Raw genomic sequence first — 26,981 nt, 5'->3', positions numbered from 1 at the left:
ACAATTAGTAACTATTGAAAAATGATAGAATAACTAAAATATAAAAAAATATATAAAAAAACTAAAATATTAATGTCAATTTTGAAAAACTAATATAATTAATCTTAATATTTATTAGTATATAAATTTTAATAATTAATTCTAGCGTTTATTAATAAACATTTGTCACACATTAAGAAAAGTGAAAATTTACTTAAAATTAAAAATACATATGATTATAGCAAACAGATATGTGAGGTTCATTGGCCAACTTGTGGTTGTTAAAATCAAGTGACTAAGGTTTCAAATCTTGTTATAGCTAAAATTTGAAGTTTTTACACTAACAAAACAAAATTAATGAGAGGGGATCATTAATTAAAGAAATTAATGAGATAATTTGAACTAGGCGCTAAAATTCAAATTTAAATTTAAATTTACTTTGGAATAATTAACTAATGAATGAAAGAGAAATTAGACTTAACTTCAGGACTAATGACATTAATGAGACATTTGGTATAAAATATTGATTAATAAATTAATGATGAATCAAAATCAAATGTATCGAACTGTATCGAGTTGTTTTGAATGTTTATCAGGCCCATATCGACTGATATGTACGAAAAGAAAAGGAACAAAGGATTTATACACATTTTGTGTATCGGGTTCTTGTCGGAATGATATGTATTGACTGATACGGCCTAATATGTTACGATATTTTGAGCATTGGTTGTGACTACTAGCGAATTCGGTAGGTGCTTAGGTTTAACATACATCAAATTTGTGCCATATGAAACTTTAATTTTTTAGGACTTTATGCAAAAAAAATGACCATGTTTGGTCAATTGACAATTTCAGTTATGTTTTAGAAATAATAGCAAATAAAGTGAGTGGGAGAAAACATGAAGTTTTTAGGACAAAATTACCCTTTTGTTAAAAATAAAATCCATTGAATCCAAAAAGCATTCATATTTCATTCGTCTTCTACAAGTTGGAATTCGACTTCATCCATTCAAACTATGGCTAGTTGGAGGCATCGACTCCAGGCATTCAAACGACTTTAGATTGGGAAGCATGAACTTGATCGATTCAAAATGTGGCTAGCTAGGAAGCATCAACTCCATCCATTCAAACGGTTTTAGATTGGGAAGTATCGACTCCATTTGGCTGGGAAGCATCAACTCCATTGATTCAAACTATGGCTGGTTGGAAAGCATCGACTCCATCTTCAAAGCAAGTGTACTAGAGGAAGGTGGTGAATGGTAATACTAGATTGGCAAAAACAGCAGGACAATTGAATAAACCTCATAATGCTTATCTCTGTGATTAATACCCAAACTACATATCTACTTATGCGATCAACAACAAGAACATATTTGTGCCTAGATTATCTGGTATGGAGCAACCTAGGTGGTTTTTAACTGATTTAGGCACCATCCAGCATGGGGAAGATCATATGGTTTATTACAGAGTTGTAAACCATTTGACATTACACAAACTAGATGGTTTATTGCAAAGTTGGAAACCATCCGGCATCACATAGACCGGATAGTGTTTTATAGAGTTGGAAACCATCCGACATTATAGAGATCGGATAGTGTTTTATAGAATTGGAAACCATCTGGCATTACACAGACTAGGTGGTTTATTCCAATTTTGAAACTTCAATTGCAGTTGTAAATTTCAGCCCCTCATGTGATAAAATAGTATTTACACCATCAAAAATATCTAGAGCCCAACATTCCATAAGGCAGTATATGATTCTCACAAATGTATAAACCATCCGACATGGAGAAGACCAGATGGTTAATTACAGAGTTGGAAACCATTCGTCATTACAGAGATCAGATAGTTTTTTACAAAGTTGGATACCATCCAGCATTACAAAGACCGGATTATTATTTGCAACTTTGAAACATAATTTTTTTGAATACTTTTATACTTTTTGAAACATAAATTATAGTTGCAAACATCTATCCCTCTGCATTATAGTTACACCATTAAAATCATTTAGGACCTACTAAACCGCTTTGTTTTGTATGATTCTTATATGTTTACAGACTTAAAAACCATCTGGCAGTAAACAAACTGGATAATTGTTTGCAATTTTGATACATAAATTACAGTTTTGAACATCTATCCCCCTATAGTTAATTACACCATCAAAACCATTTAGAACTCAATGAACCTCTTTGTTTTGTATGATTCTCATATTTATAGACTTAGAAACCCAAATTGCATCATGTATCTACTGGGCAAGTGCCACTCCACGATGTTAAAGCACACAAGCTATATTTGCGCACGACCATAAATCTATGCCTCTAGTGCCTCTAGTGCCTCTAGTGGGACTTTTTCAACATTCAAATCATCATATGGTTGTCATTTATATAATTCGGGTCCTAGAGCCCTATGTATATTAACTCATTTTATGAGCTATTATATACTGATATTTTGGTCAAAAGAAATTGTAGCTTTTTCAACATTCAAATCACCATATGGTTGCCATTTATATAATTTTGGCAACATTTCCAACTTTCTATTGACTTCTAAGTCTTATTTCTTTTAATTACATTTTGCAAATACTCAACTAAATCATTATTTACTTACATTTTTAGAAGAAGGGATTTCTTTCATTTTTTTAAACAAAAGAATACATAATCAAAATTTGACAAAAGAATTACATCAATTACTTAAACAATGAAATGAAAATACAAAGAAACAACAAACAAAAAATAAAATATGTAAAATCTTCCCAAGCCAGTTAAAAAGATTTGGAGAAACAATAAACAAGAAAAAAATAAAGGGAATGAGACCTGACACAAATCGAGGTTAGAAGAAGAAACCCCTTCCTAATAATTCTAAATTTTGTGAAAAGACAAACAATCAAGCAGTAATTTCGAACTCGAACTTGGACGGAGAATGGGATCCCAAATCGCTTGAACTCACACTTGGATGAAGAATAGGACCTCAAATCACTTGAACTCGAACTACGAGGGATATTGCTTTGAAGAAGGAGTCTTCCCAGCCAACCACAGTTTGAATCGATTGAGTTGATGCTTCCCAACCAAATGAAATCGATGCTTCCCAATTTGAAGTTATTTGAATGGATGGAGTCAATGCTTCCAGCCAAGCGCAATTTGAATGAATGGAGTCAAACTCGAACTTGGAGATGCTTCCAACCAACCGCAATTTGAATGGATGGAGTCGAACGAACAAAATATGAATGCTCTTTGGATTCAATGGATTCTATTTTTAACAAAAGGGTAATTTTGTCCTAAAAACTTTATGTTTCCTCCCATTCACTCAATTTTCTATTATTTTTAAGACATTGTCAATTGATCAAACTTGGTCAATTTTTTTGCAAAAGGTCCATTTTTTAATTGAAAAAGTTGGCAAATCTGCATGAAGGTTCAAAATATCGCAACGTATCGACCCGTATCAAACGATACGTATCGTTGCAACAAGAACCCACGAAATGTGTATAAATTATTCGTTCTGTTTCTTTTCATATGCATCGGCCGATACGAGCCTAAAACAGTCTAATGTTGTTCAAATCCATATCGTTAATCCATATTTAATACCAAATCTCTCATTAATGTCATTTATTTAAGTTTAATTTCTCTTTCATTAATTAGCCAATTACTCCATGGCGAATTTGAATTTTAGCGCTTATTTCAAATTCTCTCATTAATTCCTGCAATTAATGATCCCCTATCATTAATTTTGTTTTCTTAGTTTAAAATTTTCAAATTTTAGTTATAACAAGCTTTGAACTTTGATCAATTGATTTTAACAACCACAAGTTCGCCAAGTTTTTATTAATAAATGCTAGAATTAATTATTAAAATTTATATATTAATAAAAAATTAATATTAATTATATTGGTTTTTAAAAATTGGCATTCACATTTTATTTTTATTTTTATTTTTGTTTTTTTTTACATTTTAATTATTCCATCATTTTTCAACTGTTACTAATTGTGTCCCAATATATCACACTTTATATAAACCATTAAATTATGATTTTTCACATTTAAATGACTTATTTACAATCATATAAAATATGTAAATATAGTTAGTAATATATTTTTAAAATTTATTTGAATTTTTTACCATATTTATGCATATCTTGATTTTTTGTCTGTATCCATACATATACAAAGCATATTTGTCTGTATCCATACATATATACAAAGCATATCCCAATACGTTTCTTAAAATTACCTTTCCGATGCACTTTACATTTCTGATACTTTGAACCTTGATCTGCATCGAAATTCGCTAATTGTATGTATAAGACCACTCACTGGCTTTTTATGCCAGTACCAGCATGTATTTCAATTTCCAATACAGGAATGTACATGTAAGTATGTAACATATGTACAAAGCTAAATGTTCTAATGTAATTACACACTTATACCATGAGTTATCTACAAAGCTAAATGTTCTAAATTTACATGTCTTCTGGCTTCACATCCCACCGCCTCTTGCGAGTTCTGTTAGAAGCCCGTACCAGCATGTATTTCAATTTCCAATACAGGAATGTACATGTAAGTATGTAACATATGTACAAAGCTAAATGTTCTAATGTAATTACACACTTATACCATGAGTCATCTACAAAGCTAAATGTTCTAAATTTACATGTCTTCTGGCTTCACATCCCACCGCCTCTTGCGAGTTCTGTTAGAAGCCCGTCCAACATCGACTCCTGGGCGCCTCAATGCATCATCCATTGTTTGGAGGTAAACAATGTCTTCCTCGTCATCACTAGTGATCCACCCATAATAGGGTCTTCGCCTCTGTTGTGGGACACCAACCACAGGTGACGGTGTGCATTCCGAAAGAGCCATGGAAGGCAAGGTTGTTTCGATCAATAACTTTTGACCATCCAGCTCTTGAGAGCCTTCTCCTTCTGCAAGAGACGGGTTCCAGAAAGAGCAAGAGAGAGCTACTCGTCAAGGAAAATAACTACATAAATTAAAAAGAAGGAAACCTGAGATACCATCTATAAGGATAAATTATGAGGATGGTTGACCCATTTGATTTCGGTATGAATGCATGATAAAGTGATTTCATTGGCAGACCCTTGCATATTCACTCCGTGTTTGACATCACTGGGTTTCATCGAATGTTCCATTTTACCAACTTGTAATCCACACAAACAATAACAGGGCATCCAGTCACACATTGGGAACATCTCCCCATGAATCTAACATACATGTACGGGAGATATCCCCAATGTGCGATTAGATGCTGTGTACAGAGTTTTTTTCTTGCATGAGATCTTGGATCACAATGATTAGTCTTGGGACTTGTGAGAGGTTTTTGAATCATCAAATTGTGTTGAATCACCTTAGTGATCCTGAATCAACAAAATGAGGTGACAAAAGAACATCTTTTATGAAATGTCATATGGTTGGCATAATGAAAATATTATAAAAATAAAGCCAAGCACTTTCAAAACCCAATTAGCATGCATCTCCACAAAACTAAGTTTCTTGTATGCTTTGAATAAAAAAGTGGATAGCGCTCCTGATTCTTGGTGAAACAGAACTCATGTGAACAAATTGGGGCCAAACAAAGGCAGAGTGGAGGGGGTGCGTTAAAGAAACAAAGGAAACAACAAGAGGTGAAAAATCGTCACCTATTCCAACTTGCATTACACATTGAGGTTCGGTGGACACAAGTTCAGCTTCAGCATCTTTCAATGATTCATCTTTCTGAACCTGAGGATATAGTAAGAATTCCTATAAAATTATTGGTGAGTCTTCACTAGTTTATGCACAAATAACTACTACATGCAAAGCACACGTGTGCGCAGCATATTTATGTGAGAATCCAGTTGATGTGATCACCCAGTGGCCAGTGGTTACCAAACTAAAACTGACAAGAAAGAGAGTAGCACCAAAATTGGAATACACTCTGTCATCAATCATACAAAGCCACAAAGGCAAAAGACTCAGCTGCTCCATGGCAATGAAGACATCTGCTCTTAGATGTGAAGGAATTAGCTTCTTGCAAACACTCTGTTTCTTTCTTTGCATATTAGGAGACAGTTTAATGCATTAGCTCATATATTGGCTGCATGGTGTTACAGGCCAGAACTTGAGGATGAATGGGTTCTGACCCCACCAAACTGTATCCAACATCTTTTAAGTAATTAAAGTTTTTTCGAAGCAAAAAACACCAAAATTGGAATAGGAGAATCTGGATATTGAGTAGAAAAATGAAGGGAATGCAAAACTGTTTTGTCATGACCAAGAGTGAAGTATGCTGTTATAAACCAACAAAGTAAAAATAGTGTATCACTATCTAAAACAGAAATTGACCAACTATAAACAAAGCACAAAAACCAGACAAATGCGGACTGAACTTCAAAATGTGCAAAAGGGGTACCAAACTAATGTGCACAATATATTCATGAACAGACCATAGCAAACATTCATCCTAGTGTTTTCAGCAAATAAAAATAGACTTCATCCTGACCAGAGATTACTGATCAGAGAAGTGAGAATGGACCAACTGGAGTAACAGCTGAGCAGTTAGAAATAACCTGAAAACCAATAGAGGTGCAACAAACAAAAGAACACAAAAAATCAATGATATAGTGAGAGTCTTTGAGGAGCATCACTATATCTCCATTATAAGTAACATTTCGTTGTGAAAGTCACTAATTACAACATTACTAGCAATGGCTATAAAGTAACGTCACTCTACATTGTAGGACCATCACTGAAAAAACCCAAAAAAATAGTATTTATTGTTAAACAGTCAGTAAATCAAGTACTTCATTTAGAACTATTAGAGGTCAAAAAACAAAACAAAAAAAACAAAACAAAACACAAAAAAAAAATCCAAAAAGGAAAACATACACATGCGCAATGTGTTTTTTTTACTTTTCTCACCCGCCCTTTTGCTGTTTTCAGCTTTTCTATTTTCAACTTTTCTTCCCTTCCCTTCTACTTTCTCTTTGTTGCAACTGAAGCATCTTCTTTCTCTGTAAAATTCTCGAATCCTACTTTTTTTTTTATAAAATTTCTCAAATCCCCACCTCTTGCTCCTTTATTTCTCATTCCATCTCTCCCCCTCGCTCTATTTTTTTTTTTCTCTCACAACCCATCCCTCCCTACCACACTCTTTCGTTCACTCTCTTCAACAACCTCCCCTCCACTCTCCCTCACCCTGCCTCCACTTAACCATGAAGCCACTACTCCGCAGCCTACCATCATGTACAGAAAGGAGAGGATAAAATTCACAAGTCTCAGACACCTTCTGAGACCTCTATGTAATTGATCGAGAAAGAAAGCAGCTCCCACCCCATCTGCACTGGACTCTACCTAGTAACAACTTATTTTGAAAGCTATTATTGACAAATTCACAAGTCTCAGACACCTTCTGAGACCTCTATGTAATTGATCGAGAAAGAAAGCAGCTCCCACCCCATCTGCACTGGACTCTACCTAGTAACAGCTTATTTTGAAAGTTATTATTGATACATAAATGATAAAACTTGATAATATGTAAACATTTTGTTATATCCAAGGGCAGAATGCAGAGAGCAGGCTTTTTTTAATTAGACGTTCCTTCCCAAAATTCCTGCCAGAGTACTGCCACGGAGTAGTGGCAGTTGGGCTTTTTTCTCCCTTTCATCTTTCTTTATGTGTTCTGAGGTATTTGGCAGTTGGGGTGGTTTTTTTTATTGCAGGATCTGCTTTGGGCCATTTGTTTTACATATACTTGGAGTAAATGCCCCAATTGCATGTTTGATTCAGCTTTACTGCACCTACCTAGCCATTCTTCTAAGCTCCAAGGTGAGGCAAAATTTTCACCTTGCATATACTTTAAATTTGGTGTTGCTCTGTGTGAAAAAAATTTACAAATGCACCCAACTAAAAGTAAAGCAAGGTGTTACCCTTTATATTGAATCCCTGCTCTTATATTTTTATTTAGATAAAAATTGCAGATATGTCTTACTTCTCCCATTTCCACTAGTTTTCTTTTTCTTCTATGAAGTTGAAAATTAAACACCTTGAGGGCCATAATCTTGTAAAGCGGATCTTAACATGACAAAGAACAAAAGCCTCCTAACCATGAGAGTATCTATTAATGGTAAAATGAACAGTTACCAATAAAAAAATCGTAGAATGTTAAGACAATCTTCACTTTGAAAATAGCATAGTTTGACAAAGAAAGACTAATCTGTTTCCTAATGATTCAATTTGGTTCCTCAAAAATAAGTGATAAAAGGAAGGCTTTGGGGAATCCTATAACCATTTTCTAAAATACTTGAAGGAGTTTCCAACTTTATCTTACTCACTTATTACTCCCTGGGGAACTTAAGGCAGCATGTTTAAAAACTATCTATTAGAATCATCCAGCATTACAGAAATCAACCTATAAGTTATAACCTCAAAAAATAAAAGACTAGAGATAGAAACCAATTCTATGTTGCCTAAGTGATTGAAGAAAGGCATGCTGCGAAATTCAAAGAATAAATATATACAGCACAGCATATAGAATTTTAGTATAAAATCAACATCAAAGGACACGACTATATAACCTAATATTAAATCACTTTTAATAATGACATTTAAGGCTACCTATGTATTTACTCATGCCATTTGGCTTGATTTTAGAGTCATTAGATGGACAAGGAAATTAGCTATCCATCTAGACTAAGGCTGCATTTGGCATTCCTTATTTTAAGGAAATTAATTCATAGGGGCATTTTGATAGAAAAAAGGAGATAAGTCCTTAAAATTAGGAATGCAAAATGCAGCCTAAGGCTGCAAAAATATGGAAGTTTGGGTTTGTGGATTTTGGAATCATTTATTGGGTGTTAATTTTGGTTGTAGGTTGAGGCTCCTCTTGTATTCTGTTGCAGCTCAAGAAGCTTGAGTTTGGGGTTGGATTCATCAAAGGATTGTTGGACTTTGTATTTGGGTGTGTAGACTGTTACTGGTATTTTCTTTTTCTTTTTCCTAGGTGATTTCTTGTCACCTGTTTGTCTTTAATATCCAAAAATATTTCAGATTTTCAATGTCTTACCAGTGATTTGAAAGGTGCGCCTAGGCACACAGGCGAGGTGCATTTTAGGGTAGGCACCTCACCCAAGTCATAGGCGCAGCCCTTCCAAAAGGTGCACGCCAAGCGTGCCTAGGCGTGTGCCTGGTGCGCCTTTGGAAAATTTGAGGCTTTTTTGCTTTTTTTGTCTAGCAGCTGGGCCGGGGGCGGAGCCACATTAGGTCTTAAATTCTTAGTTCTCACAAAAAAAATGATGATTTTATAGTTTTAAGTTTTAACTACTTTTTAACAAGATATTTTATTAGAATGAATGAATGAACAACATTACCAAATAGGGGGTTCTCGAAGCTCCAATTCGAGCATGGCACAAAGGCGACTCATAGAATAAGGAATGTAATATGTTTTACATCACATTAGCTACTAGAAGCAATGCAAGTGAGGAAAAAAGAGATTGTGGGTTTTATATGTTTGATTTTATTTTTAAATTCTCATTTGAATATGCTTTACATTTTATATTTATGTATTTTAATTTTAGATAATTGGTTTTTTAAAACGTTAATTTTAAAATTCAAGTTTATATTTTTATTAATATTATGTTTAATAATCTTTTTTTTTTTTGCATTTTTGGCTTTTTTTTTTGTGCCTTGCTTAAAAAGGCACACACCTCATAAGGCGCAAATTGACCCCTGCACCTTGTGCTTTTAAAACACTGTCTTACATGGAGTGTTCTATTGGCCACAGCAATCAGAATGCATCTTCAACTGTTCAGGAAGAAGATTATCTTGATAATGCACAATCATCTACGCACATGCTGGAAAATTTATCTTTAGGGGAAGCAAAAGTATCATCCACTGCAGTCACAGAATACGACCAGTCAAATCCAGAGATAGCTTTGCCATCTGGTGGTCCTCAATATTCAGTTGCTCCCACTGCCCCAGCCTACAGCTCCGGGTTCATGCCATCCATACCAGGGAACCAGCTTCCATTTGAAAGCTCTGAACCTCAGGCATATGATGTCTCTCAACTTCCAAGCTTTATGATAAGCCTTCAGTTCTGTCTCTATGTGGCCCTTGTCAGTTAAGATTCCAAATTGCTGTCTTGGTCCACCCTTTTTTTTTTGAGTTTTTACCCTTAATAATTATTGTTTTTTTTTTTTTACCACCAATTTTGGTTCGAATTGAAATACCTAGTGCAGATACAGTCGGTAGGCAGATTCTCTCCCTTGCACATGGAGCTGTGACCAACTACAATGGGAATACTGCAGTGTTATCCCCAGACTGGTCAACTACAAAAGGTTTGTTCTTTTAAAGTTTTTTTTTTTTCCTCCATGAGGCTACACAACGGGAGGTAGCCCATGCCCCAAGCCCATAAACCCCTCAACCCAGCTGCAGGCGGGAACCAACCCCAAGCCTCCGATACAACCAGCAGGATATTTACCAATCAGCCACTTGGCGCCTTCCTGGTATATGTTAAAGATTTCATATATACTTTTTTGAAAATAAATTTATTACTTTAAACATACAATGGAGGTGTATTTTAAATTTTCACATGAGAAAAAAGGAGGAAGCAGGGCATCAAAGGGCAAGAGGGGTTCTGGGGGAGTTTATGAGCAGATGGGAATTAGTTGGCATCCCTCTTTTGGGAACAAAATACACTTGGACAAGCAATCAGGAGGAAGCAATATTAGGAAAACTTGACAGATTTGTAGTTTCAATAGACTGGGAAGAACAATTTGGCCAACTCTCTATGGAATCCCTTCTTCGTCCTCTTTCAGATCACATGTCAATCTACTTGGACAGTAACGGAATCCCACTAAACCATCTCCTTTCAGATTTGAGAATCTCTGGCAGGGAAAGGAGGGCTTCGTGAGTCTGTTGGAGTCTTGGTGGTTCAATTTTATTTTGAAGGTTCGACAAGCTATATTGTTATCAAAAAATAAAGAGCCTAAAGGAGAAGATAATGGTATGGTGGAAACTGGTACATACGGGGGTGGAAATAAGAAAGAAGGAATGTCCGGATACTATAATGGAGGTGGATAAAGCTGAAGAAAATGGACAAATCTCGGAAGAGGATAAAAGCAGATTTTGATAAATTAGTGTTTCAAGAGGAAATGAAATGGAGGCAAAGATCAAAATGCCTATGGCTGAAAGAGGGTGATAAAAATACCAGGTTCTTCTATAAAATGGCAAATGCTAGAAGAAGAGAAAATTTGATGAAGAGGCTGGTCATAAATGGGGAAGAGGTGGAGGAAGCTAAACTTAAGGAGGCAGCAATATGTATCTTCTCCAACCTCTACAAGGAAGAATGGAAGAGAAGACCCAAGGTAGACAGTTTGGAATTCAGTAGACTATCCAAGGAACAGGTGAGGAATTTATAGGATGTTTATTGAACAGGAGGTGTGGAAAGCAATGAATGATTTGGAATGTGATGAATCTCCTAGCCCAGATGGTTTAAATATCAAGTTCTTCAAGAAATGTTGGGGTTTTTTGAAGAAAGATATCATGCCTATATTTTCAGAGATTCATGCTTTGGCTACTCTAGAAAGAAGTCTAAACTCCACTTTTATTTCCTTGATCCCCAAGAATAAGGGGTTGAACAGCTTAAGGACTTCAGACCGATCAGTCTTATTGGAAGTGTTTATAAAATCTTATCCAAACTCCAAAGTGCTGGAAAAAGGATAAAACCAGTCGTGAGTTATGTTATTTCGGAGTTTCAAGGAGCTTTTGTTGAGGGAAGTCAGTTGACGGATGGGGTTTTAATAGCAAATGAACTACTAGATTCCTGGTTCAGGAGCAGAAGAGCTGGTTGTTGTGTAGGATGATGGTTCGAGAAAAATCCTACTATCATGCAAATTGGGATATTTTGGACTACATCCCAGGGAGCATGAATTTCAGTTCCAGGTGGAGGAATTGGATGAAGGTGTGTGTTACTACTCCTTCCTTTTCAGTGTTGATTAATGATGTGGCTTGCAATCATTTCAGAAGTTCAAGGGGTTTAAGACAAGGTTATCCTTTGTCTCCCCCCCTTTTTTTTTCTGTAGGATGGAAGTTTTGGGGAACTGACTTTGAGAGCAGTGTTGAGTGGTTTTATGACGGGTTTCGCGGTGGAGGAGAATAGAGTAGAGATTCCTTTATTACAGTCTGCCAATGATTCAGTATTTTTCTGCAATGATTCTCGAGAGCAGTTAGACTGTTTGATGGCAACATTGTGGTGGTTCAAAGTGGTTTCTGGACTGCATTTGAATGTGCATAAAAGTTATCTGGTAGCAGTAGGTGAGGTGCAAGACTTGCAACTTTGGGCAGATTTTTGGGGATTTAAATTCCCAATAAAATATCTGGGAATGCCCTTGGGGGACAAATGCAATGCTAAGTCTATTTGGGAACCAATTGTGGAGAGGGTGGCTTACCTTAATAAAAAGTGTTCTTTCTTCTCTACCTGCTTATTTATTATCACTTTTTCCAATTCCAGCAAGGATGGCTTCGGCAATTGATAAAAGAATAATAGAGTTCTTATGGAGAGGGTGGAAGGATGGTAGAAAAATCATTTATTAAAATGGGGAAAGGTTTGTAAACAAAAGAAGAATGGAGGTTTGGGAATAAGAAGACTAAGAGAATTGAATGGAGGTTTGGGTATGAGAAGGCTTGGCAAGTGCTTTTGGAGGTTCAGTCAACAAGGGAGTTCTTTTTTTTTTGGGAAAAGAGCACTTCAAGCAAAATATAGCACGAGAAATGAGGGGTGGGATCCGGGTGAAGCAAATTAGTTGTATGGCTGCTTGGTTTGGAAAGGAATTGAAAAAGTTAGTCTTTTCAGTAACGCAATTGAGTTTGAAGTTGGGAGGGGAACCACAGTCAGGTTCTGGAAAGATTGTTGGTGTGGGAAAATTTTGTTAAAATATGATTTCCCGGAACTTTTTGCTGTTGCTGTTGATAAGGAGGTAAAAGTGGCAGACTGCAGTTTCAAAATGGGGAATACATATGGAATCTACAGTTCAGAAGAGATCTGAATGAATGGGAGATTGAACCGTTTGGAATGCTACTTCAGAAGCTGTACAGCTTGCAAATTGATTGGAATTCAGAAGATAGAAGAGTGTGGTCAGAGGATAGTAAGGGAGATTGAACCGTTTGGAATGCTACATCAGAAGCTGTACAGCTTGCAAATTAATTGGAATTCAGAAGATAGAAGAGTGTGGTCAGAGGATAGTAAGGGTCAGTTCATGGTTAAATCTTCTAATAATATGTTGGCTCAAGAGGAAGAGAAGGAATTTTCCTTCAAACATAATCTGGTGCAAGCATATCCCATCAAAAGTGGGGTTTGGGCTGGCCTACTTGAACAGGATCCTTACAAAGGACAATCTGATTAGGAGGGGAATGGTGATCGCTTCACCAGAATGTGTGCTTTGTACAACAGGGTTGAAGAATCAAGTGATCATTTGTTACTGATTTGCAGTTTCACCTATAACATTTGTGCGAGAGTGTTTTGGGATCTTTGCTCTAAAGAGTTGCTGTCCAGCTTCAGTTGAAGATTTTGTAAAAGGTTGGTGAATACAATGCTTGAGTAAAAAAAGGAAAAGCCAATAGGCAAACAGTTCCAGGAGCAGTCTTTAGTCGATATGGCAAGAAAGAAACACAAGGCTGTTCCAGAGCAAAGGGTGGCAGGAGGAAGTATGGCAGAAAATTGTGGGAAGCTGTTATCCTGGGCATCAGCACACCGACTATTAGACAGATCAGTCATTACTTCTCTTTTGGAAGTTGAAAATCTTTTTGTAATCTCAAATGGGATAGTGGTCCAATTTGCTTTGTACCCCCCCCCCCCATTGTACAGCCATGTGGTTGTACTTGGTTATTTTTCTGTTTCAATGAAATGATACTTTATCTCTTCTCCAAAAAAAAAAAATATTTCAAAATTTCAAATGTTACTAGGAATTCTGTTACATGTGCACATAATCGTGTATACATTTGAAAGTGATAAACATGAGTGTCAAATTTGTGTAGAACATTAAGAATAGGTAACTAGGCATTATTAAGAAGATAACATATTTTAAACATCATCATATTGAGGATTTTGTGGAGATTTATTAGTTAATTTTGTTTATTATTTGTTCAGATAGGGAGGGGGGACCACAGCACACTTGTTGGGACCCATTGGAGTGATGTTTTTAAGTTTTTTATTGAGATTTTTGTGTTAGCTGCCCTATAAGGGCATATTAGTCATTGTACTCTTTTTTTACTTAAAGTATAAATACCAATGGAGAGGGCGGCCAGATAAGATTTGCTCTTTCTTTCTCAAACCCTTCTCTTCTCTTTCTCTTCTTCCTCAAGAAACACTTCTTTTCTTTTCTTCTTTATAATTTTTTTGATTCAGAAGATTTCTACTCATCACTTGTGTGCATGGAGATCAAGCCAATAAATAATTGTATAAATCCATTTTTAACATAGTTGTATGAATCCTGTTGGATACATTACTTTTAGAAGATGAGGAAAAGTATTTTTTCCGGGGACCACACAGAGATCACTAGTTTGAATGGTGGACCCTTGCAGATATATTATGTTAGGCAAAGGACTTTGGAGATGAAAATCCCATCCTTTTCAAGAATAACTTATATGGTATGAATGATCCTTGACTGAATGCTTCCCCTGTTTGTGCTTATTTTATATCTATTAATTTGAAAGTAGGTTGGGAAGCGTTTGCTAGGTTGAGCTGGCAATGGTTCACTATTGGACGACTCTAGCTAGGATGGGCTTGAAGACCTGCTGAAGCAAAGCCACCTAACAATGGATTATTTACTATGGGGGGGTGCATTGGAAGGAGGGCACCATCTTACTATGATGCTGTCATGAGAAGTTGGACTGATTACCAATTAGTTGATAGTCAGTTGTAATGATTTTCTTTTATAGAAAGGAGAGTAAAAAGCGGAAAAGAAGAAGAAGAAGAAGAAGAAGAAACCAACTATTTTGGGGAGTTAATTGAAACCAACTATTTTGGGGGTTGTCTTCCCAAGATAGGGAGTTGATAGTCAGTTGTAATGATTTTCTTTTATAGTGACAGACATAAAATGTCACTATATAATTAGCAGAGATGCATATTTCGGGGATTTCAGTGACACCATGAACCATCACTATAAGCTTTAGTGAATAGTGACAGTCAATAAGCATCACCATAGATGTACAGATAGTGATGTTTCTAATGTTTTTTAGTGACAGTCAGAAACCATCACCATAGAACAGTTTAGTGATGGTTTGCAAGGAGCATAATTAATACCTTTGTGTCAGTAGCACAAGTGATCCTTTTGAGATCATCACTGTAGACAGACAGTTTTAGCATGATATAGTGACACTATAGGAAAATCACTATATCCTAGATTTCTTGTAGTGGAAGCATGCTTGACTGACTCAGTAAATCAAACGGCAACAGATGGTGAAGGTGTGTTGTAGCAGCAATAATTCTTTGTAGCAGAAAATGAAATCCAGTGAGCAGTGACTGCAGCACTGAGGAAGATGCAGTGCAAGTGATATTGACAACAGCACACCCTAATTGACATCAATCCCATGATGGTTCTAAACAGCAGCTAAAACTCAATGGACAAGGAAATCTAAAAACAGGATATGAAATTCAGACCAATCAGTGACCCAAAAGACATCAAGATAAACATTTAAAAAGTAGGAAATAGCTTGGATGAGTTGCAATAAGCCAGTAACAAAAGTGAAAGCCCACAAGCATAACTATGAACACTGGCAGACTGAAATCACTGATTATGGGTAAGATTAGGAAAATATCAAAAGGAAAAGAAAACCAGATAGGGAAAGCAAAGAAAACCAAAGGTTATAAGCTTGAGCAGAGATTCAAAAAGATTAGGAAATACTTACCTATAAGTGGTTGTAAGGGGCTGTTTGATAACAGCTCAAGTAGCTGGACTAAAAACTTATTGCTTTGTCTGTTGGTGAACAAGTTTTTAAGGAGGTAATGAGTTCCTTAAAGGCTGAAGCTGAAGTTGGATATATTATCACCCCTCGAATGTTTTATTATTTAATTATTTTATTTACTAAAAGACAGAAATAAGTCATTCAATTCAGTAACTTCAGCCATTATCAAACAGTTCTTAAGAAACACTAAACAAAACATTGATCCAATTCCAGTCTTTGAGAAAAGCTTTATTTGTGATTCCCGAATGTAAAGTCCTCCCTTCTTTTAGAATGTAATCCCGGTGGTATTTCCTCGAGCCAAACGATCCAAACCCTAAATCCCCTGCTTGGTCTCAATACAGGTCTCTAGGACAGCTTGTCTCCAATCCTCAAATGCTAAATCACCCTTTGTTTTTTTTTCTTTTTGGAATAATCTTCTTTCCAATTACAAGGTTGTGTTTCCTTTAACTCATTCCATGCCAAAAGAAATATCTCATTTATGGATAGATTTAAGAATTTGCATGTAGTGTTCCCTATTTCCACTAACTCTATAACCTGATTCCATGCCAACTTGGTGCAATAGCTTGCAGCCAATGGAGAAACCTAGTAATTTGTTACAAATTTGTTCACATTGCACCCTGTAAATTTATGTACCTTAGCTGCTGGTGGGAAGTTTTATTAAGGCCATGTTCATTTAATATCTAAATGCCTCTAAATTGTGAATGCTGAGTTCTGAAAAACGTCAATTGACCATTTTAACATTGGATTTGAGAATGTTTGTTGACAACATCAGAATATAATAATTGATAATAATTATTAAAAAAGGGCAGCCCAGTGCACAAGGCTCCCGCAAATGCAGGATCTGGGGAGGGATGGATGTAATCAACCTTACCCCTGCACATACACAGAAGCTGTTTCCAAGATTTGTACCCTGGTCACCCAGGTCGCAATGGAGCAACCCAACTATTGCACCAAAGCCCACCCTCTGATAATAATTATTAAAATATTTGCTAATTACTGTTATATTAATAATAATAACATTCTTATAATTATTATATTATTATAGTAATTATTTTAATAATCAATTAATTATTAATAAATAATCACTAAGTTATTAAATAATTAAATAATTGAGCATTCTATTATTATTATGAATAATTTATTAGAACCCATATTCCACATGGGTCACACCCAAAACAAGTAGCCATGTAGAATACAGGTATAGATATAAAAATAGAAGGGCAAAACGAATGGTAAATGATAAAAGTTTGGAGAATGATGACATATCCGTGCAATCAGTCTCATTGCATAAAGTTAGTAGTCAAACACTCTTATTGCTAAAACTTTTAAGTATGAAGTAGAGATAAGAATTTTTAAGAGGAAACAAATAGAATATAAAAAATATATAATCATCAATGAAATTAAAACAAAGTTAGAACAAGGAATCCCTTCCAATTCCCCCATTGCCATCATTGACTCTAAGAGTTGTTGTTACACATATAAAGCAAGCAAAACCAGATTATATTACCTTAAATCTTAGAACAGCAAAAGAAATCCACAGTCAGTGTTTTAAAAGTGCAGTGGATGGTGTGAAACTGTGTAACTGAAAGCAAAGATATGTGGATTGTACCAATATTTTTCAAGCAATCAGGGGAAAATGCAAAACCTCCAATGATCCTCTTACTTTGGTAGTGATTGCAATGGTGCCCAAAGATTGTGGAAGTTCTATAAGATGAGATACTAATTAAAAACAAAATTAAGACAAAGAAAAATACCACAACCCACTGCTTCTCCTGTTCTTCCAAGATTGTATCAAGTACAAGCTTGTAAGAACCCTCTTCAATGAAGGACCACCCATCATCTCCGCCATAAACCTGAAAATAACCTTTGAATATTAATAAAAGCTCAAAGGAAAAGAAATTCAAAGAGAGGCCATTAGGGAGAGAATTAAAAGAAACCTACCTTGAGGATGTTTTTCACTGTGTTCCTAACTAGGCTCTTAGAAAACCCCATCTGAAACAAGGCATCAACTGCAGCATCCATACGTTTTAGACCCACCTGCAAAGCTTGTCAGTCGAGAGGCATAAGAACGAGGAAAAAAAAAGTTCCAAAAATAACAATTGAGAAGCAATGAAGAATGGATAGATCGATCAGACCTTTTTGTTTCTCCTTCTCGGAGGCATTGCTGACCTTCTACGTCACTAGAAAACAGAAACAGGACTAAGAAGAATCTAGCAAAGCATATATTGAGTCCATAAGTGATGGTGGAAATGTAGGTCATCTAAATAGAGGGAAACATGTTGAAAATGTCATACAGAAATATTTTTAAATTATAGACGAGGTGAAAACATTATAAAATATGCACATACATGGGATGCATAGTTGTCAAGGCACCGCCTAGGCGACAAGGTGCCCTTGCAGGCTCACCTTGCCTAATCATCAAAGCAATTTTGTACATTGTGTTATAAAATACTTTTATATTCTTAATTTTTTCAGATTAATAATTATAAAATAGGCATCATTTTTTTCTGATAAGCTATAAAATAGACCTTATTAAACTAAAATATTCATTTTGTGTGCTTATATACTAATTTCTTTTTATTATTTTCTTCTTTGTTAGGGTCTAATCAACACAAACATTGCTAAATGCTGTGTCGAACCCCAAAAAACTTCAAAACCTGAACCAATAAGTAAGGAATAACATAAAACTTTTTTCCTAATCAACACATCTTCTTCCCACACCTTTCCTTTCTTGTTTTCCTATAACAAAAATAGGAGTTCAGTCCCTATATTTTTTGAGCTTTCTTTTCTTTCTTCTTTTTCTTCTCATGAATATGTTGATTTTCTATACTTTAACATGAAGTTTATACTTTTCCTATGAAAATTATGGATAATTATTAAGGAAATATGGTTATGGAACCTAGGGAACTACCCTAGGATATATGCTTTTTACTTAAAAAAAAATCCATTGCCTAGGCAACTAGACGACAAGGCAGCCCCCTATCACCTAGCCTCGCTTTGGCGCCTTGAAAATTATGATGGGATGATATTTTATGGAATGATAAAAGACAAGCAGATAGACCCTTTTAGTTATTATTAGTAAGTATACGCATGGGAATTCTAAATGGTAATAATGATAGTAATAATGTATCCAAATTTTTTCTATAAAATTCATTCATTTTTTATTTTTTTATATTTTTTGTTTTCCACTATTAATCAGATGCAAATTGCAAAATCTGAATCTGATTATGTAAACACCTCATATTGAGCTGCAAAGTTTTGGGTACCATTGACAACCTACCTACTTGGTTGGACTCTTCTTTTTTGAAATGTTTTATCTTCTTAATGTTTTTTTTCTTTTGTTCATTTATCAAAACAAATGTAAGATTTAAAGAAGGAATTGAATGAGGTCAAAATTGTATTTCAAACTATATTTTAAACCTCACAATTAAATAGGGATTAAATTCAAAAAATGGTATTTTAGTCAAAAGAAAGTTTCACAATCTTATTCATATTTTTAAAAATAGTGTAAATATAGAGTTATAGATGTGTTCAATTTTTCTATAATTTTTCTATTTCTGTGTTTAAAAATAATATTGTTATGTACATTTATTTTTGTTTAATATGATAAACATATGATATTATACATGTGCCTAAATGTTTTTTTGTAAAACTTCTGTATTTTTTTATTTTTTGTTTTTATATTTTATTAATTTTTATTATTTAATTATGACATCAAAGGTTGACAGATTTGACCCAAAAGTTGAATTATTGATCTCCGCTAAACAGGAAAATAATTTCATTTTTTGTTAGTTTTAGATTATTTCATTTTCATCATCAATAAAAATAATTCTTGTTTATTACACTTACTTTTTTTAATTTGATTAATAAAAACATCATAAATGTGTCTATTTTTTCTACATTTTTGTAATTTTCTATATTTTTTCTATTTAAAAATTTTATTATCTAACTATGACTTCATAGGTTGACCAATTTGATTTAAATGGTTGAATTGCTTAGTCATCACTTGGGTAAAGAATGGTTTTGTTTTTTGAGTAAGTTTTGAAATATATGGATTTATATTGTTAAAAGTATTGGACATAGATCTAATTAGTAGCATTTATTAGTGAAATAAATAGCTTAAATATAGAATTTAATGAGAGAATGGGAGTTAATACCTTAAATATAAGAGTTAATGAGAGGAGATTAAATGAGGTGAAAATCATTAATTGAAATTACATTTTCAACCTTCATAATTAGAGATAGACTAAATAACAATTGTGGGCATTTTTGTCTAGAAAAGTTCCACACTCTCATTCATTCTTTTTATAATAGTATAGATCTTGTTCCAATTTCCAAACCATCAAACAAAACCAAGAAACAAAGATCTATAGACAAAATAATTAATATAATATACATACTATTTATCAAAATATATATATACACACATTAAAGGGAAAAGGGAAAGAGGAGGCACAATATGGAATCTACAATGGGCTAAGTGGATAGTCTCTCCTTTCAAAAAATGGTATCTATATGGTGGGAGTGCCACTCGTGCAAAGCCATTCTCCTTTTATTTTATGTGTTTATCTACTAACCGTGTGGCTTTCTCAAAAAAGACAAGATGTGTTTGAAATGTGTCTTCCTTCGGAAATTTTCGAAAGAAAGCATTGCATGTCTCGGTTCTTGCCTCTCTCTCTCTCTCTCTCTCTCTCTCTCTCTCTCTCTCTCTCTCTTGCTCAACAAGCTTCTCCTGGGTTAATGTGTTGAGGGGGTCTTATGTTTTCTGTTTTTCTTGGGGTTGTAACTGTCCAAGGAGAAACATTAGTACAGTTCTTGCAAAAGTATTTTCCTAACTAGGTACTGTCCAAGGAGAAACATTAGTGCAGTTCTATGCAAAAGTATTTTCCTAACTAGGTTTGATAAATTGAAAAATTTTTGTCCTTTGTCATATTAAACTAAAAATTAGCTCTCAGGTTTAGGTTGGGTAGGCTCAAAGGTGCCTGGAAACAGATTGGGCTGTAGGATGTAGAAAAGGTTCTCATGTCTTTAACAGATAAGCACGGGGCTGCTCTTTTCTCAGTATTGTTATCAAGGTGATTTATGGGCAGACACCTAGGCTATATGACATTTTTTGTGGGTAAGAGATTCAGGTATGTTGCAACTTAACCATGTCTTTTGTACAAAACATTTTATACTTTAAATTCCTTTCCAAAGGCTAGCCCTGTAAGTGTTGTCAAGTGGATCTGTTTTACAATCAAGGGATCAGGCTTCCATAACAGCATAGGATTACACTTGCTATACTCAAGGGGTCATTCTTGATATAATGATAAAATTTTGGGGTGACAACTCAAGAACGTAGCCTTGAGCCAGAGAGCAGCCATTTTGTGTAAAACATGCAGCATGTTGGGTCCTTGAACAATCCATCCCTCCCTATATCTTGCATATTTGACATTGCTTTCATTGCACTGTTGATATTTTATCTTTTTATCTTGTATGTTTGCTAATTTATACTTAAACTAACATGAAGCAACTTTGGGCAACTGTCCCTATACCCTGATTGGTTTTTATTTTTATGGTTAGATGGTTTGAATATTAAGTGATTATCTAATGTGCAACATTACCACTGATAGGCCTTGATAATGGTTATTTTCAATTCTAATAACCTAACTATCAATAGCAGGCACTGTCATCCTCAATTCTAATAACTTAATTATCCATGCAAGAAACCAGTTCTTGCTGAAAGTAAGTAAAATAGTGGGCCTTTATATGATTAATGAGATTCAGGAATTGGATCGGCAGAAATTTTTTTGGAAACTTTAGGCCATGTTTAGTTCGCTGCCACAGGCATCATTCTTTCAAATCTTACTGAATAACATGAGAATCTTTGGTTACAATATTCTTGGCATGAGCCTCATTCATTTTAGAATGGAAAAAAAAGAGTTCATGGCATAAAAATTGAGCCAACTTACAGCATGAAAAACAATGATGCCTCATATTACTCATTTTCATTCTTGGAAGAAAGCTCTATGCCAGCAGTCACCTAGGTCTCAATAACTGCCAGCATAGTTTTTACCAGTGGATGGCCAGCAACCTGTCGTAAAAACTTATGCCAATAGACATTAACAGTTGGCCATCTGCTAGTGAAGATCTAGGCCAGTGGTTTATAACCGATTTTATGCGAAATACGAGGCACGATTTTATGATGTTTACCATATTTTATGATTTATTAACATATTATCTTTATTGAATATACTATTATCAATTTTATAAAATTGTTAGATATGTTGTACTTCCTCATATTATTAATTTTATTTTTAATTTTGCAATTTTTAAATTCCATTTATATTTTGAAGCTCTAAGCTCTTTCTTCATTTGCACAACTGCCTACTCAATTCAACAAACTAATTTCCTTTTAATTAGTCTCAAATAGGTAATCTTGCGATAAATGTTCTTTTATATTTTCTCTGTGGAACCAAATGCAAAAGCTTTTCTAGTTTCTTGTCTTTTCTTTTTTTTATATTTTATGTTACTGATGTGCGACCCACATGGTTGATATGTGTTTTGTTGGTGTGGATCTTGCATGTTTCCACTATATATCCGCTAATGAGTATTGTATATATACCATATTATTGTTTTGGTTGATGAGAAAAATGAACGAAAATGAAATTTGTAACCAAATAGGTTCAAAGTTTATTCTCATTCTTGCCACAAAAAAGAATTTTTTTTTTTTGGAAAAAAAAAAGTGTTTGGTTTGTAGCAACATTTTCTCATTTTGCTCATTTCAACCCATTTTTGTCCAATGATAGAACTTTATTATTGGAAAGAATGAGCAAGAATGAGAGTTGAACCAAATATGGCCTAATGCGTTAATGATGCTGAAAGCTTTTGTTAAATATCTGTTTTGTAAATAGAGAGAACCTTCTAAAGCAACTTATTATGCATGTATGATGAATAAGTATGATGACATGACATCAGAAGTCAGTTTAGGGTATGGATGTAAAGAACTTATTATAAATGATAAGTTATTTATATATATATCAATAAATAAAAACAAAAATGCTCATTATAAATGATAACTTCTTTTTTTATAGATAAAGAAGTATAAATAATAACTTCCCGAATGCTCTACCTACGCATCTTTGTTGAACCATGACAAATAAAACACACCTAATTTTTTGTATTATAAGCAATTTGTTGTCGTTTAAAGTAATATCATCTTGCATATGACGTTTACCAAAAAAGAAAAAAAAATCTTGCATATGAAAAAGATAAAATGAAGCTAGATGTAAAAGAATGTAATTAGAGATGCAGAATGGACAATAGATAATATGAAGAAACATTTCAATTTGGTCGGAAAATGAGAAATAGAGAAATTAAATACCTGATTTTGACGCTTATACTTTAAGCATACAAAAGCATAAATAATCAGGGTTTTAACAACACTACAAAAACAACAAAACAAAAGAAAATTTCAATCTTTTGGAGTAAGACGAAATTACATCTCATATGTTCACGCTTCCTAGCTTCAAAAAGCCACAAATGCATATTAGGAAAACCCATAGAGGAGTAGCCCGTGTAAATGAAGTTGAGGAACGTCGGTGGTAATGGAAGTGAGAGAATGAGGAGATACTTGAAAGAGAGTTGCTTACCCGATATTCTGGGGTCCACAATCCAAGGATGGAAGAGAAATTGAAGTACATATGAGAGATTATGACGTAATAGTGGATTTAAGAGGATGTGTGTGTAAGCTCCCGGGGCTCATATCTCTGAGGAAGTCGCAGAAGCCAGCTATTACTCAGAGCTGAAGGAAGAACGACGCCATTAAAGAAGAAGCATTCGGAGATGGAAAGAGCAAAATAATGGAGTGAAAGAATACAAAACTATTTGGGCACTCCATATATTATTACTAAAAAGCCGATGGTGTCCATCTATCAATAAACTTATAATACCACATCATTTGGGTAGCAATGTAAATTTGATAGACTGATGAAGAATTTAGTTGCTTTTTGTGTCTCATTGTTGCAGCGCGTAATTTGGAAGCTGCCTGAGTAGTCTATCAGAAGCCATAGTTATTTATATTGGTTAAGTTTGTATAGATTCTTTTGAATATTTGATTGAAGATGAGAACAGTAACTCGAGCTGCTCGTCATGTTCGGGCTGCTTCACGGCTTCGTGAAAGAGATAGTTTTCTTAGTAGTTTGTCGAGAAAGCAAAGAACTTTGGTCAATCCAGTTCCAGTTAGTACCTACTGAGGATCGCATATTGATGAAATCAGTGGATATTCACAAGCCATTATGATATCAAGAACTCTGAACAGCCCTGCTGCCAGAGACACCAGTTGAGATTTGTATTCCCACTACATCAAATAGGTGCGGTTTTTTTCCTCAGTGGAGGAAAACCCGGCGACGATCCTTCTGGTGATGGCCGGTGGTGGGTTCCTCCCCTTCTCTATTTTGTAGTGAAAGAAAAGAAAAAAATAGTACCAAATGATGTGTGTCTGAGAGAGAGAGAGAGAGAGAGAGAGGGATGAGAGAGACGGGGACATTACCTCAGGACGGTGTGACTACCGAAAGGATCGTCGACGCCGGAGAACTTCTGGATTCCGAATTCAGTGGAGAGTGAATAGGGGGACGTCGAGAGAAGGAATGGGGAATGGGTGAATTTTGGAGCCGTACGCATGAAGAGGAGCTGCGAGGAAGGACAGTTGTCGGCGTTTGATTGTGCGCTGATACGACTCAGCAGTTTGGGCGGAAGATCGGGAGTGGCCATATGCCCGAATGGAATTCGAGATCTCTCACTACCAAAATCTATTTTTCTTGCTCGCGAAGCAAGCACCGCGTCGGCGCGTCCTTTCGGCTCCAATCGATGAGTTCAAATCTGCGCCCCACCACTTCTCGCCCCACACATCGAGCGTCCGCCACTTGTCTAATCGCACGCGGTTAATATTCCCACGTGCGGGATTAACGGAACGGTCGTTAACTTGTTCCGTGAACCCCAAAACCCTCATTTCAACATTTCAGCCCTTTCAACCGATCCCTCGTGCTTAAACTGGCCGTTCCCTGACCCCATTCTTCTCCCCTTCACCCGAGCTCTTCTTCTCCGGCACCGGCGACCGCTCCGGTTGACGACTCCTGCCCAACCACTTATGCAGCGCTTCCGATCGGGACTCTATTCGTTACGGGAGAGGGAGATCTCTTTCGACAACACGCCTCTTTTCCACTTCAAAATGCATCGCCCCCCTTCGCTGAGATTTCAAATTCTATGTTTAAATCCACCCCATGTCGATTTCGATTTCAAGGGGGACTACTTGGACGATATAAATGGAATCTGTAACCAAGGCGCGGGAACAGTTTTCTCATCAAAGCTGATGATGATGAAAAAGAAGACGACTATGGGGGTGAATGGGATGATAAACCACCCTCCGAAATGTTTTTGATGAAGGGTGATTTGGCCCGACTTCGTAATAGGGGGACACGTGGATATGGTCTAACTATCATCTCAGCATGATCAGCCCACAGCATAATAGTCTCGGGTACCCATCTACCCCAGGTTAAAATGAACCCGAGACAAGGTCACCCCAAAACGAGATCGCATCGGTATTAGAACACAACAAAAATACTTCGATGCCAAGTCACTTCGACATTCAATCCAGTTCAGGACTTAAAGGCGTCAGCTCAGGGATATCGACGTGCCACTAACGATCTCGAAAATCCCTCTAGCGGTTCCAAACTTCACGGGATCACATCGCGTAACAGCCAGCGTTATCTCCCCCAACCGATTTGGATGGACTCAATAAACCCTATCAGTTGGCAACACTATTTCCCATTATTGCAGAAATGGATCTCATTGTGACGAAGATTCTGGAACTATTCCATGAAACCCGCGAGGACTCCATTATATAAAGGCTCCACCCCCCAAAGGTGCAAGGTATGTGTGATTTCCTGCTCTCAAGCTCTCTACTTTCAAGCAATTTTAGCTCGTTACTAACCTATTAACTTAAGCATCGGAGTGAACTCGTTGGATTAGCACCCCCGGGTTCTTTAATATCCTTGCAGGTTCAGTCCGCTGTCCGTCTGGAAGCCAGATCACCTCCAGTTGGAAGCAGCCAGGTCACGCTAAATCAATTGGCGTCGTCTATGGAAAGCGCTACGAGAAGCCATTTTCCACCAAAAATCTCAAACCTAGAATCAATGGCATCCTCTAGCAACGTCAGACAAAACAATGAAATGAATGCCTTCGGGGGGCAACCTCAAATCCCGACTATGTGCATTGGTTAGTTCACCATACCGTTCTCCGTGGGTGGGATCCCGACGTTGACTGTGCCTCAAGCAACTGTGCTAGTGAACGCCCCACTTCCTCCTGTAGTGGGTGCAACTTTTGCTAAACCATCCATCGTTCCCCCTAGAGTCGGACAGCATCATATCGGCGACCTGGTACACTGCGTGCGGGCTATTCAAGCCCAAATGCTACAAGTCCACCAATTTCAGCATTACCAGCAATAGGTTTTGCACCACATCTACCAGCAGCAGTTCCCACCACTGCAGCTGAATCAACAGTCGGTTCCACCTCGGCATCCGGCAACACAGCAGAACAAGTCTCATCGTCATAACACTCGCCCTCCTCGTCGGGGATAGACTTCCCAAATCCAGCATCCTCTTGGGAGCCAGGTCTCATCCCGTGGTAGGAGGGAAAGGCAAGTTACTCCTCCCGCCTCGCAGCAAGTGAACAGGTCGAAAGACACTCAGCCCGCCAGAGCTATTTCACCTCGGTCCTCGCAACATGAAGGTTCGCTTGTAGGGAACCGGTTTGGGGTTTTGGCCGCGGACTCCAGGCGAGGCCCCTCCGTCCATAGCAGCCAGCGTCAGCAGTCCGAACCGCTTCACGCCAGGACATTACCCAACAACACGGAGGTCAGCAACACCAATGCGGAGCCAGTCAAGAAGCAGCAAAGGCGGCGTCCTAAGGCACGTCGAACTGTAGCTCCAAGCCAACTCGCTAGACCTAGTCAGCCCGAGCAGCCTAAAGGTAAAGAGGAGGCGAGCTCGGAAGCCACGAAGACCGCTCCCCTCCTCTCCGA

General features: G+C 36.3%; 1 protein-coding gene across 11 annotated transcripts; it reads right to left on the bottom strand.

The window, feature by feature from the left end:
• Positions 1-4,260: 4,260 nt before the first annotated feature.
• Positions 4,261-25,358, bottom strand: LOC148868935 (putative inactive histone-lysine N-methyltransferase SUVR1). Of its 11 annotated transcripts, none has more exons than XM_088969668.1 (8): positions 24,453-25,358; positions 23,554-23,705; positions 23,286-23,346; positions 18,058-18,132; positions 17,864-17,959; positions 17,677-17,775; positions 5,623-5,704; positions 4,261-4,890 (listed from the first exon to the last, which is right to left on the bottom strand). In XM_088969668.1, the coding sequence occupies exons 4-8, from the start codon at positions 18,082-18,084 to the stop codon at positions 4,616-4,618; spliced, it is 579 nt and encodes a 192-aa protein (XP_088825794.1). In that variant the 5' UTR covers positions 18,085-18,132; positions 23,286-23,346; positions 23,554-23,705; positions 24,453-25,358; the 3' UTR covers positions 4,261-4,615. The 11 variants fall into 11 exon arrangements, with proteins under 11 accessions (XP_088825794.1, XP_088825795.1, XP_088825796.1 ...); XM_088969669.1 differs by having other exon boundaries at positions 18,058-18,102; positions 24,453-24,748; XM_088969676.1 differs by having other exon boundaries at positions 4,824-4,946; positions 24,453-24,689.
• Between the last annotated feature and the right edge of the window lie 1,623 nt (positions 25,359-26,981).

The sequence above is a fragment of the Nelumbo lutea genome, chromosome 2 (assembly GCF_056320005.1).
Source record: "Nelumbo lutea isolate HS-2025 chromosome 2, American lotus-T2T, whole genome shotgun sequence".
Taxonomy (NCBI): domain Eukaryota; kingdom Viridiplantae; phylum Streptophyta; class Magnoliopsida; order Proteales; family Nelumbonaceae; genus Nelumbo; species Nelumbo lutea.
This window is presented reverse-complemented; position numbering and strand designations above follow the sequence as displayed.